Source organism: Denticeps clupeoides, chromosome 5 (genome assembly GCF_900700375.1).
Source record: "Denticeps clupeoides chromosome 5, fDenClu1.1, whole genome shotgun sequence".
Classification (NCBI taxonomy): Eukaryota; Metazoa; Chordata; class Actinopteri; order Clupeiformes; family Denticipitidae; genus Denticeps; species Denticeps clupeoides.
In genome coordinates this window covers 17,623,155-17,636,595 of record NC_041711.1, presented here as the reverse complement: position 1 = coordinate 17,636,595, position 13,441 = coordinate 17,623,155, and the positions used below count along the sequence as shown (strand labels likewise).

The window sequence follows — 13,441 nt, the reverse complement described above, 5'->3', positions numbered from 1 at the left end:
CTTGATAATTTTTTTCTGAACATGGTATCATTTCAATGCCTTTTCTTTTTTTTTTTTACTTCCCTCCAGACACCAGAATATCATTACATAGTGGCATCTATCAGATGCATGCTTAATTAGGGTAGTGCAGAACATTAAGCACAGGGAGTAGCCAAGCTAAAATATTTATAAGCTCCAGGATATTTATAATCTGTGTCATAATTCCTCCTCTGTAGATTCCAAATAGTGTTTTAGCATGTTCAGGCCCTCTCCCTCGCATGTGGGACTGGTGCGCGCCCCTTGTAATAATTTCCCCGTAGCGGCTCAACTTTTTCCCCGCTATTTTTGCGGCGAGGAGAGCGGCTGCTTTAAGTGGCAGTGAGTGGCACTTCCGTAGCCTGAGAGCTATCAGAAGCAACCTCGGCCTGATAAAGGCTCTTGTCTTTTTGTTAGGGGAGGTGTCATCGTCAAGAGCCTTCTCTCCATGGGCTTTGAAAGCCAATAGCAAAATGGTAGCTCTTTTTTTTTTCTGATCCGCAAGAATACACAAGGGTTATGTTTATTTAAAAAAAAGAAATGCCTGCCCTTGTCCTCAGAATTTCTCTTCCTCTGTAAAGAGGAAAGTGGAGAGAAGGAGGGAGATGAGCGGGAGGCTCTCCTTTAGGGACTGTAATTAGAAATCATGCTTGAATCTCGTTTTTTTTTTGCTCCCTACTGCAGCTGATGAAAGCTGGGGAAGGCTTAATGAATACAGATTTGAATGTGATACACTGGGAGGAAATGTATTTCAGCCTAGGTGCTTAATACAAATAAGATTCTCGTTAACTGAGAAAATACAGATTCATTTCTTCAGTCACCTTTTTGTTTGTCATCCCTAAACCAAAGATAATGGCAGAAACACACAAATAGCTTTTTTTTTTTTTTCAATATCCAGACCAAATATTTCTGTTGAATATAATCACTTTCCTTTATCAGCGCAGTCTTTGCTCGTGGCTCTGAACACATGGAAATGCGTTTCTGTCAAGATTCATGACCCGAGCGTGGGCAGCTCCGGGAATGTTGTGTGGCAAATGTGGCCTACCGGCAGCCATCAACAATGAAGAACAACCCACCCTGGCCTAACGCACACTGAAGGCCACAAGCCTGGTGTTAACCTAGGTGGCTGTGGGGCCTGTCTTTAATTTCAAAAGTAATTCGTAGTCAATAAAGTTTGAATTCTCTCAATTAAAAATAGATTTTAGCTCAAATGTTCTTTGGTATTAGCATGTTTATTAGCATAGCTCAGCAACAAACACAAAACATTGTACAACCTGCATAAATTGTACTAGTTTTGCATTTTTTCTTACCAGCATTGCAGGAATTTAATATTTCGGTTTTAGCGTTGAATCTACAGCATTCCTGATCGATGCAGTCATGCTAAGGATATTTTACAGCTTGGAGAACACTGGATTTTATTTTGTTTGGCCACGTGTAGCCAGACTGTTTCTTATGGAAAGGAGGTGGGCTGGGTGGAGGTTAGCTCATGACAGAGGTTCATGGAACTGACACTTAAATTAGCCAGGGCCTGTAAAACATGGCAACCTCCACAGTGTGGCACCACGAGGTCCTCCTCGAGGGACCTGTGAAGTTTCTTAACGCTTTCGTAGGAAGCTTGGCCAGCGTGCCAGGCTGAGTAGGTGGTGGCTGGTGAGTCTGGCTTTCTCCGAGGAGGTGTCCAGTTGTGTTGCAACGTGCCTTCTCCGGCTCTGACACTGATGCAATGGAGCTGGCACCCAGACAACTCTGTGGAATGAACCAAAGCTCTCCAGAGCTCTCCCAGGTGGCCATAGCCTCGCTCGACACTGGGCGTAGGAAGGGCCTCTGGAAAACGATCTGTGCTCTTACAACACGTATAAAACTTAACACCGGGACCTTGGTCCAGGTGGGGGTTCCAACTTTATGGATTTTTATTACACTCTGACAACATACTGCTTTTGTTTGACCACCAAGGGCAAAAAAAAAAAAAGAAACAGTGGGAGTTTAGTTCAAGGTGAAGGATGAAAATCCAAATCTCTTCTTCACTTCTTTCTTCCTTTCTTTCTTTCTTTCTTGATTGAATTAAATCATATCGCTCATGATTTACAGCCGAGCCATTTTAAATAAGCTGTGTGTGAGCCATGTGCTTCCTTTAATAAACCAATGTCAGTAGCATTGTCCCCGAAGGCTCTAAAGCTCTGCCCTAGAGGCTTACATCTGTTCATGGCAAAAACCAGCAAGGTGTCCTTCATCAGTGTAGCACACACACACACAAGTGACACAAACAGCCTTCCTTGATCTCCCCGGTATCTCTGCGCCACTTATTTATTTATATATGTATGTTCAGAAGGCATTTTCCTTCTTAGTGCAACCTGAACTTAAGGAGGAACAAAAAAAAAAAAAACAGGCTGTGAGTTATCCTGAGCGTGTCATCACGAATTTGTGTGAGAGAAGACAAATTCCCCTGTGGCATATATTGAAACCTGACATGAAGCCAGAAGGCTGTTGAGTCAGAATGCCGTTTTTACCCCTTCGTCTGAAGGCTCACTGAGCGAGGAGGTAACCAAATGTGACCTTCTCCTATTACAACACCTCCAATTTCAACACATTTGGCTTCCCCCCTCCACCAATTTATGTGCCACTCATTTTGGCCTGCCGTCCTTTGAAACGCCAGTCTTTTTTGTAGCAGATTTAATGTTTGTTTTTTAATATTATTATTCTACCTGGTATAGTCATATGCCCTCCCCCTTTTACCTGCTGACTTCAGTCATGTGATCAGGGGCAATACTATTCGAGGTATGGAGGTCCTGCGAAGCCTCTTCACTTTGTCTATAAGAGGAAAAGTATTCGCAGCATTTCCACCTGGATGTTTGAATAATTCAGCCATGCAGGAAGCAGGCCTTCTTTCCCTCTTGAGTACTTGCGGGTTGTAAAGGCTAAAATTGCTTCATCATGCCAAAGCGAAAGTATGCATACATTATTTAGGTAAACCTGAGAAAATCAGACTTCTCCGAGGGAATTTCTGTTGGCGCATCCTGCTTGAATTTCAGAAGGGTGGACATTTTCCTTGGTCTCTAGTGCAATAAATAAATTAAAACAATTAAAAAAAAATCTGTTCTTGGAAAAAACAAAGGTTTGGTAGAGTTACTGTCATTTTCAGAAAACATTTACATTGTTTCCTTGTATTAGTTTTTGCTCACAGTTTTGGTGTAGGCATGTGCACACTGTCTTGCTTGCCCTATTGCAGAATCACACGCTCACCCACATGAACTACAGTTTCAAACTGTGAAACGTTCTGAGGTGTCAGGTTTGCAGTTTCTGCGTGCTGTCAAGACGCACGTTTGTCCTTTAGAACAACTGAATGGCTGACTCACTCCCTTTTTTCAGAATAAAACAGATAAGGCATTTCACACCTCTGACCTCTCGCCCGCCCCACTCTCCTGTACTCACACACACACACACATGCACACCAGGTCTGTACCGTATCTGTATTCAGGGTCTTATCTTCAGGACACAGGCATGAACATTTACGCAATAAATACAAGCACCGTTTTACAGATGCTGCCTTTTCACAGATGCCTTATGAGGTTCGACTTTTTAACTGGCACTAATATGCCATTTCAAATAAATCACTAAATTTGCAGCTTTGTTAGAGTTACCTTTTGCACACTAGCAATGTTGTTTTTTTTCCTTTTTGTTACCTCCGCTGCTTCACTCCAGATTGCATGAAGAACCTCATTCCAAACATAATGCAATTAAGTAGAGCCAATGCAGTGTGGCTAGATTCCTGGAGAAAGCTCAGTAACACAAATCATAAACCTTATGAACCTCTAGTGTTTATAGAGCAAAATCCTTTAATGATATTTGAAAGGAAGTTTCGGTTTCATGCAAAAAAAAAAAAAAGGAAAAACGTAGAAAAAACAGCATATCGAAGAAATGTATTCCTCCTACTGCCAGAGCATTTAACCGATTAAAGTCAGAACTGTACTTGCTGTGAGCTACGCATGCATATCAGTACACAGTTGCGCGGTTAACGTTTGTGTGGATTACACTTGCGCCCGTATTACTCCTTACCGCCACGACTCAAACCAAATAAACGAATGAATCCCTGCAAATCTCGCAGCGCCGGCCCTATAAAATGACGCAGGTATTGCATCCGTATCCGTTCCGCTAAATGTTGAGTATGGATATGGCCCAGCGCTGGACATACGTATGGAGTCGTGGGACACAGTGTAACACCTGAAGGAACACTGGGAAGGAACAGCTGCGTGTCGTCTGCCTGCACTTCCTGGAGTGGGGGGGCTGCTCGATGTCCAGATCAGCGCAGGAGTTAGGCATGTGTTGGTCCCGCTTTTTTTTTTTTTTTTTTTTAGATGGAGTCAACTGTTGTTGGTGGCACTCTAGAGAGCAGAGGTTAGGCGCGGTGGAATGCAATTTCTTGCCATCTGACAGAGGCGCCAGAATAAAGCGGCGCGCTCTCCTCAACGATTGTGGGGAATTGCTTCTCAGGGTGACAAATGATTAGCTGTTATCTCCGACTGAATTTGATTCCTACAAGCAGCTGAGTCAGGTAGCTCCGGAGTATCGGAGGGGTTCTTACAGGAAATGAAATCGGTTCCCCAGTCACACCAGGACAAAATATAATCCTCTCTGTCAGAACAAGATTACTACTTTGTCTAATTGGAGACAGCTTTCGCCTCGGCCGGCCTGTTTACCATGCGGCGCAGGTGTCTGTTTGTTCAGGCCCGTCGCCGTTTATCACTTTATTGTTAACGCGCTGTGCACTTGGCCTTTTACAGAAGGCCTTTTTACCGGCAGCGTTCCGCTCTTTTTTTTTTTTTTTTTGATTCACATCCGTTCACGCATTTGAGCAGCAACCTCAGGTTTGCATTGTGTTATTAAGTTGATCTCAGGATAGCGACAGGGCGAGGGTAAGGGAAGACAAACGCAAAAAAAAAAAAAAAAGAGAGAGAGCAAAACTGGCACTGGCACAGACAAGATATCAGTGGAAGGGGCGAACGGCGGGTAATGAAGAGGTTTATTTCTCCGTAGCACCGGGTACGAATTTTGACACATTAGGCCTCGGGTAGAAACTCCGGCTTTTGTCTGTCTAATGGTCCTTTGGCACCTTCAATCCAAGCAAGGAGCCAATTTGTAGCACTGACAGGGAGCGAACGGCGAGGGGGGGGGGCCATGGCGGCGAGATGCAGTTGCCACTCTTCTGAAACGACTTGCGCAGTTCAAGGTGTTGAGGCCTGATTAGTTCCTCGCTGCAGCGTATGGGCTGGGTGGCTGTCACCCTGCAAACACACTTTAAAGGGGAGCTGCTCGCCTTTCATCCCCTCGCACCTTACACCGACCGAGACAGATAAGGCCTGAAAAGAGAGCGAGAGAAAAAAAAAACAAACACGGGTACACGGCGGTTTGGAAATGGCAGTCAACAGTAACCAAGGAAAAAAAATACGGTTTAGCGACTAAAACGCTAACGTTCTTTCACTCTCTCTTAGGGCTCTGTTATTTCCGTACTTGTATTCCCCCGACACACATTTCCCCACTGCTGCTTTCGGGGACCACCTAGGCTGTGACTGGCATATTAAGAAGACTAATAGAACAGCGAACCTCAGAAAAAAAACATGGGAAATGTACAAAGATGCGAAATATACAATGATGTCACAGAACGTCCTGACCTCTGACCTGAACTCCCACAAGGGTCTCTCAGTCCCGATCCTGCATGTCCCAGAACCGACATATAAAACTCTGTTTTCTGTTTTATTTTCGTTTACCTCTTCACCAAAAAAGAAATGCGCAAGGAAGTAGAAGACAGAGCAAAAAAAAAAAAAAAAGTGAAGGAAAAGAAAAGTGAAAGGAAGTTCATGTCTTGTGCACTTCCTGTCAAGATCACGAGATGGGTGACCAACTATTATTTCACCTCCCATGTTTGCTTAAGCGTGTCTGCCTCTCTCTTGCCTGAGGCGGGCGACCCGGCGTTCCCACTATTCCCAGTTCCTCGGAAGTGTTTTTCCTGGGCCGCGAGATCCCCCCTCGTCCGCTGCTTCTCTCGGTGGGAGCCCCGCTTCTCCAGCGTCTGCCTGTGATTTATGGCTCTCCCATCAGATAGACCCACGGTTAGCACCGGTAACACAAAGGCTCCCGACTGAAATGGATTAGGCGCAGTTATCCGCAAATGGATCCCTCAGACTGAATTACCTCTGACCTGCTAACTTCCGCGCGCGGTCGGAGCCTCGGCTCGCCGGGGCCGCCGGGCCGGGTCCGGGCGCGGCCCTGGGAGTATCCAGCTCCTCCGGGCCTCTTGTGTTTTCTTTTTTTAAATTCTCCCGGCCTTAATTGCCTGTTTTCAATTTAATTACCGAAGGAATCCAGTTTGGACAGAGAGGGACAATGTCACACGTCACGAGCGGGAAGGGCTTAGGTGCACGCAGCAGGGTGTGGGGACAATTAAAAAATTTTTTTTTTTTTTTTTTTGTAACGAAAGCGACTTCCTTATCAGGTAAGCGGTTGAAAGGGGACGGGCTCTGGGGAAGTGCCCTGTCTCGAGCGGAGCAGCGGAGATGAAAGGCTTTTGTTAAAAGTGCAGGTTTCCTGTGCCGTGCTCACTCCCCTGTCCCCCGCAAGCCCCGTCGCTCTTTCCTCGGGCGTCCTGCAGCACGCCGTCTTCGAGGGGAAAAGTAAACCCTTCTTGCCGCCTGCCGGTGTTAGATTAAATACCGAGATGGCGACAGGAAGAAGGCAGGGAGGAAAAACAAAAGGCCCGGGTGGGTGAGGGATGTTGGGAGAATTATCAGGTTGGCAGCGGAAAATGCCAGTTTGTCTGAGTGTGTTTTCTTTTGTTTTTTTGGTGATAAAAAGGGACTCCAGACAGACCATTTTTTCGCTCTTGCGATGACACCGTTTTCAATCCAATGAGGAAATTTAGGACATTTAGGACATTTCAAAAATTTGTTTCTGTTCATCTTACAAACCAAAATTCTTTTGTCCTCCAATGTAGTAATGCACACAGTTAAAACTTGTCATTCAGCACGTCAAGAGTTACTGTATATTTGGATGGGGGGGGGTGGACGTCTTCACATTTCCTCTGGTTTATACAGTGCAAATCATTTCCCTGAGAGAACCCGTACACTAACTGCAGAATTAATATGACTTCCGGTGGAGATGAAAACCCGATACTCGGCAAGTCACGGGGGGGACGGGTTCCTTCAGTCAGATGAAGGTTTCCAAGGAACTTGCAGGAAGTATCAAGAAACAATGAGCTTAAGAGTTCCTTGGCTGGCCAAGTCGTCCCCTCCTCTCCTTCCTAATCGTCTGTCTCAGGGAAATGCTGATAGCTCGCGGGCGGAGACAGGGCCCCGTGTGTGTGTGTGTGTGTGTGTGTGTGTGTGTGTGTGTGTGAATGTGTGTGTGTGTCCTCAGCGAAGGAAGAAGAACCTTCGCTGTAGCCACAGTATTCAAACCCTGTAATCACAATAATGTGTTTAAGGTGCAAACCCACCGGAGACAAACTGCCGCAGCTGTGGGCAAGCGCAGCTTCAACTATTCACCTTTTGCCACGTCTGTCCTCCTAATGGCCTGGCTTTTGCTGTCAGAGCATGGAAGTCAGAAAAACCTTGGGGCACCCTTTGTTTTTTTTTTTGTTTTTTTCTCAAAATGCATTTCATTCCGTTCCTTCTTCTGCCTCTTCTTTCCATTTCCCAATTAGCGGGATAGTCATTATTAGTTTATTAGCTATAGCGAAGCCTGCACAAATGTGTTTGCTGATATTCAGTTGTTAATGAACAAATTCAGAGCCTATTGAACGCATTCACAGCTGTGAGTGCTTTTGCTAATAATAGTTTGCCAAAGACAAAAGATTAAGGAAACAGCATTATAGGGGCACAACAATGGGAGCCCATTGCGGCTCTAATGGCATGCTCTTTCATTTAGAAATTGTTTCCTCTGCATTCTCCGCGCTGGCCCGACCCTTTGTAAAGCCTCCACTTACGTTCGGGCTGTTAAGTCGCCGGAGGAAGGTGCTTCCACCTGAGAGAAGGTCGGCCTCGTACCCCCCCAACCACCCTCCCTTTACGCAGCTGCCACGAAGCTTTGCTCTAACAAGGCAGGTAAATAGCTCATTAAGGCCTGAGGTAAAGGTACGGTGAGGAAAATGATGTGTGTGTGTGTGTGTGTGTATGTGTGTGTGTGTTCTGGGGCGTAGTTGGGGGTGGAGAGCAACATATAAGTGCGAAGAACAAACAAGTTGAAGCATTTGTTCATGGCGTAATCTACACATCAATTATCCCGCTGTGCTAATTAGCACCTTTCTATACCCCAGGTACCTGAGCATTCACACACTCGCACTCTTTCATGCTCCTGATCAAAAAAAAAAAAAGAAAAGAAAAAGGTTGACGGAAACATGGAGAGGCAGAGCCCATGGGTGGTGGGGTAAAAAAAAAAAGGCTCAGATCAAAATTTCCATATTTTTAACAACCGAAACACCAGTGTTTACCATTTTCAGCTCCGTTCACACCTTGCGTCAGTGGAGGAAACTGCTCAATTATGTAAGGGACGACTGCGCATCTCCACACCGCCTCATCAATGCATGCAGGCGTCTGGCTGGATCAGCTTGTTTATGGTGCTGCGGGGCGTCCTCGTCGTCATTGTTTGCATTGTCCATATTTGTTGGGGCAATGATTATTTTCTGTACCCCTGACTCATCTGACATATCGAGATACGAGTTCTTTTCTGCAGGAATGAACGTATTTTTATTCTTTTTGCTTTAAACAGACGGCAGGCATATAAGGCGTCTTTGTCATGCTAACGTGCCCTGTGATGCAATAAACATGGCGGGGGTATGTTTTGTCGGGGCAGCCCAGTTGAAGATTAGGCTTATAAAGGTGCTTTAGCATGAGAATGATCCTCGGGAGGTCCCCCATGTGTTTTGTGGCCTGACCAGAGATCATTATTGGAAGTGACTGGCTGTTTGTTCTGACTGAGAATAAACTTCTTTTTCTCCCCACCTCTCCCGCTCGGCACGATTAAAAATGCACTTTTCTCTCACCAGGGCGGTGAAAAAGGTAGGAGAAACATGAAGAAACCACACATGGCATCGCTGTTTACTCACACCCACATCATGCATTACTTATGGGCTGGGAGTTGACGCACGCCGGTGTTCAGTCGAGTTAAACCGCGGCGCTAGGCGTTCAGAGGCTTGCTCTGCCCCTGATCTCGGGAGAAATAACAAACCCCATTCCTCAAACCCAACGATTCCCAGCGACTGCCTTCCAAGTACAGCTGGCAGCTGCCTGTCCTCCGCGCTGCTGTTTTAATGGAGCCCTCGGCTTTGCCGTTTTAAGGGAGTTTATGCAGCGATAAATTTGACCATGCAAGGTCCCTTTTTGTGTGTGGAAATGGTGATGATCCCTCTTAGAGCCAGATTGATGCTGGCGGTGACTAATTGGGAAGCAGTAACAGTGTCAGGCCTGGGGCCTCAGGAGGCTGGGTCCCTGTAGGGGTGCTGGGGCCTGTTGTTCATGGGGGATTGGGCTCATTTGCTGATTGGAGAGCCGTGGTAGCCGGGATGAAAAGGCTCCCCATTTCCTGCTGCTCGTCTGATACCTGGTGGGGATGCTATTCAGGTGACAAAGATCTGGGCCCAGGGAGAAGGGGGGAGGGGAGCAGATGTGATTTACACACTCATTAACATCTGAATAAGGCTGGCTCAGATTGGGCGCCTGACCAGGGGCCCACTGCTCCTCACCTGGATAGTGCGCCTCTGATCTTTATCCCATCTGAGGGCCTGGTCCCCCCCCTCCGTTCCTCCCTGACCTCTTTTAAAGCCACCCCCCGCCACCCAACCACCATCGGTCCCCTACCACACCCCCCTCGCAGACCCCTGGCTGGTAGCGGGGCAGAGTTTTATGACAGCCAGCGGCCTTCCACAGCTCGGAGCGCAGATGCTATTCAGAAAATGTGCCTTCACACAGATTTCGGGCCCTCATTGTGTTTCAAAAACACATCAGGAAAATTCGGCCCTACAATGACAGCCAGGCGGACTCGCGTAGGCTTGGAAATCTTCCAAGATGCTCTGGTGGTTTTTTATTTTTATTTATTTTTTAAACAGCAAACCCCTGGTTCATACCGCAGATAAATTTCAGACTCAGACGCCTTTTTTTTTCTTTTAATAAAGCATTTATTTTCCGTTCATGCAGACACGGACAAAAAGCACCAATATTTTACCTCATAACGGTGATAAATTTAGCCTTGCCATCATTTTGGCTGCCAGAAGAGTGTTTAGGAGGAAATTTAAGGGAATGGGTAATAAATAAAGTTCCCTGCGTGCTTAATGGCCTTTCAGAAAGATTCTCTCATGCTTTGTTCACTTTGACACAATCATTTGCTTCTTGGGATACGTAAAGCCCTTTTAAAACAAAAGAAAAACACCGAAAGAAAAAAACGTCAGCTGGGTGGGCCGCACTTCACGTCTCTGACTAGTTTGATCAGACTTGGACGATCTTGTTAGGTCTCAGGTGAAATCTGTGTGTTGTTGCGATAGAAACGTCTCCAGCTTTCATGAGCGTTACTCCAAGCCGCGGCAAGAATGCAAAACAACCTTGACCAGATCAAACTGTTGTTTTTAGCCGTTGCTTATCTCAGGGTCTGCCTGATAGTTTTGGCGGGTCGGCAAAGGTGAAAAGGAATTTGTGGGAATTGAGCGCAGGCTCAGGTTTCACCGCTCAATAGGATATACACTGTGTTTTTGTAGCGCCAGGCCAGGCTTTTCGTACCTTTTGTTTGTGTTTCTTTCTCCCGTTTTCTACTCGCTCGAAAGTAAATCGGCATCAAATGATTCTGTTACGGGGCCTAATTATGACTCAGATTCTTCTTAGTTGTTATTAACAAAAACGTGCGGTAATCTGCTCCGGCACGGCAATATGTTATTGTAGCATTCTAATTAATCTTACAGGAAGTGTAATAAATTTACAATATCAGATTGAAGCAATACTGTATATAGATTTATTAATGCTTTTAATCAGTTCTGGCAAAATTAATTTTGCACTGATTGCTTACATTTGAATTTGCATATACTTAGTGCAAGTAATTTATTTTTATGGATTCCCTTTTATTAAAACCGGGCATATGGCCCTTCAGCTGATTTCTGCATTGAGCAGCATGTTGCATAGAAAAAAAAATCTTTTTTTTTTCTTTTTTCTTTATGCCGCAGAAAAATCTCATTTGGAAACTTTTCCCCCCGATTCCCCCAGGTTCTTTCTGTTGCTTATAAGACTGTGTTTGGCCAGTCATTTAAGCGGAACTATTAACAGTATGATGTCCAGACTCCACCTCAGGGTTTTGCAATTAAAGGCCTTCAGTTAAGGTGGATAATTTACTATCGGAGAGCTGCAGCATAAGGGGCCAAAATAAGCAAATCACAATGATTTAGTTTTTTTTTTTTTCTCTCTTTGGAGGAGGGGCTGGGGGTATCAGTCAGCCCCGGCCTGGCTCAGCGTCGGGTAATTAACTGGTGTTGGGGAGTATTTTTGTTATTGAGCTGGGGAAGGAACACCTTCATGTTATCTCCACTGTCTGTATCTCATGTCACATGGCCTTGGACAGCTTAGATCACAGCCCTGATGACGCACCTTTCTATGTCCCTGATGAATAGAAACGTCTGGACTTTTTCACTCATTTTGATGGTACGCTTTGGGCCAGTTGGGCTGCAAAATGAATAATAATGGCAGTGCGGTGTTATGAAGGTGACTACACAGGGTGCAAGGCCTCGCTGATACAGAATGGCGCTGATTCAGGAGGCCAGAGCCTACAGCCGTCTCATATTAACCAGTCTGATGATAACACAGTGCTGCAACTATCAATTTGGCTCTCGGGCCAACAACGGGCCATGTACTAGCCCTGTCAGCAGATTCCTTTACCTGAAAGTGTGTGTGTGTGTGTGTGTCTGTGTGTGTATGTGAGGGAGGGAGGGAGTGAGGGATGGTGAGAGGGAGGGAGGTGGACCATGAGCGAGGGAGTGTGCGCTTGTGCCTTTTGTCTATGGGAGTGAGTGCGTATGTAAAAGAGCATTCGGGCCTGGCAGAGGGGTTGTAGGGGAGGTTTGGTTTCGTGGCACTTGGCCATGGTGTCCCTCCCTACATGAGCGTGGTGGGGCGGGTGACCAGCCACTCAGCACTTCAGATTGACAAAACTATCAAAAACAAAATCCAACAAATGAGCAATATCTTTTTACATACAAATCATTTCATTTTGCATCTACCTGCTGTAATTTATCTGTAAACTATTGCAACCGTTGACACCTAGACAGGCTTTAAATACATCAGTTCGTATTTTGGTTGCTTGGCCAAATGCACTCAGTTTGCACTGATTTAGGCATCCTGGCATCTTGAATGTAGTCCATGCAGCTCCCAGCTGAGCACTTTTTGGAGTCACATGAATATTTGATGGGCAACCTGATTCTGGATGGTAAAGCACCATTTTAAAACCTCTTTGATCCTGGAATTTAGATCAGAACTGTCTGGTCCGTTCAAAAACTTTGAAAAACATGAATGTGTTATTAAAATAAGTAAAAAAAAAAGAAAGAAATGGGAAGCCTGCTAGTCGGAATTGGCTGAAAATATTTGAGCAGGTGCTGCATTATTAATCATTCCTCTTATTGTATCCTTTATTTTTTTCTCCAGCACATTTATGCAAAGGAAAGCAAACAAATTTCTGGAAAATCTTCGGCATTGCCGCATTCATTGGCGGCAGAGCACATAAAAGCCCTTTTATAGTCAAAGAAAATGAGAAATTGTCTCTCTTTGTGAGGGAAAAGTAGCAGTTTGTTCAGTGCTCAAACTGGAAACGTTTCATCCCGCTAAAGGTTTTGTGTGTGTTTGGTTAGTTACAGTAATTATAGCCAATAACTGACAGCCAAAATCACGCTGGAGAAAGTCAGGGCTGTTTTCTCGCGCAAGGCCCCACTGCCGAACATCTGCTGAGAGATTTGCATATTAATTAACCCATATTAACTCTAATTATTCTGGGAAATTATCAAATAAATTAAATTTTCTAATTTTAACCTTTCCTATGCTTGACGGCTGTCAGCACAGGAAGAACCGGGGAAACGCCACCTCACCTGAGTGCCGATGTTAGGGTGTTGTTCATATTTGTATTTTTTTGGTTTCCTCTTTTACTTTGTGTGTGTGTGTGTGTGTGTGTGTGAGGAAGGGGAGGGGGTCCTATTCTGCTTTTTGCTCTCCCATTTTTTTCCTGCCTGAGTCCTGGGGGCAGCCCAGGGAGCTTTTGTGTGATTTCTTTTTTTTTTTTTTTTGGCATGTGCGTTGAGGAGGAGGGGGCTCTGAACATTTGTCGAGAACAGGAACATGTGCGTGAGGAGGCACAGATGGCGGACCCGTACAGGGTGAGGAAAGGTGGGCCCTCAGAGCAGTTGAACAAACCTTCA

General features: G+C 45.4%; 1 protein-coding gene across 9 annotated transcripts in view; it reads left to right on the top strand.

The window, feature by feature from the left end:
* Window positions 1–13,441, top strand: part of zeb2b (zinc finger E-box binding homeobox 2b) — a 66,507-nt gene that overhangs the window by 31,373 nt on the left and 21,693 nt on the right. The window contains exon 2 of one of the 9 annotated variants that reach the window (XM_028981966.1): window positions 13,328–13,409. The exons of the other annotated variants lie outside the window; for them this stretch is intronic. Within the exon in view, the coding sequence (XP_028837799.1) occupies window positions 13,328–13,409 (82 nt within the window). The remainder of the gene's footprint in view (window positions 1–13,327; window positions 13,410–13,441) is intronic. 9 annotated transcript variants of the gene reach the window in all.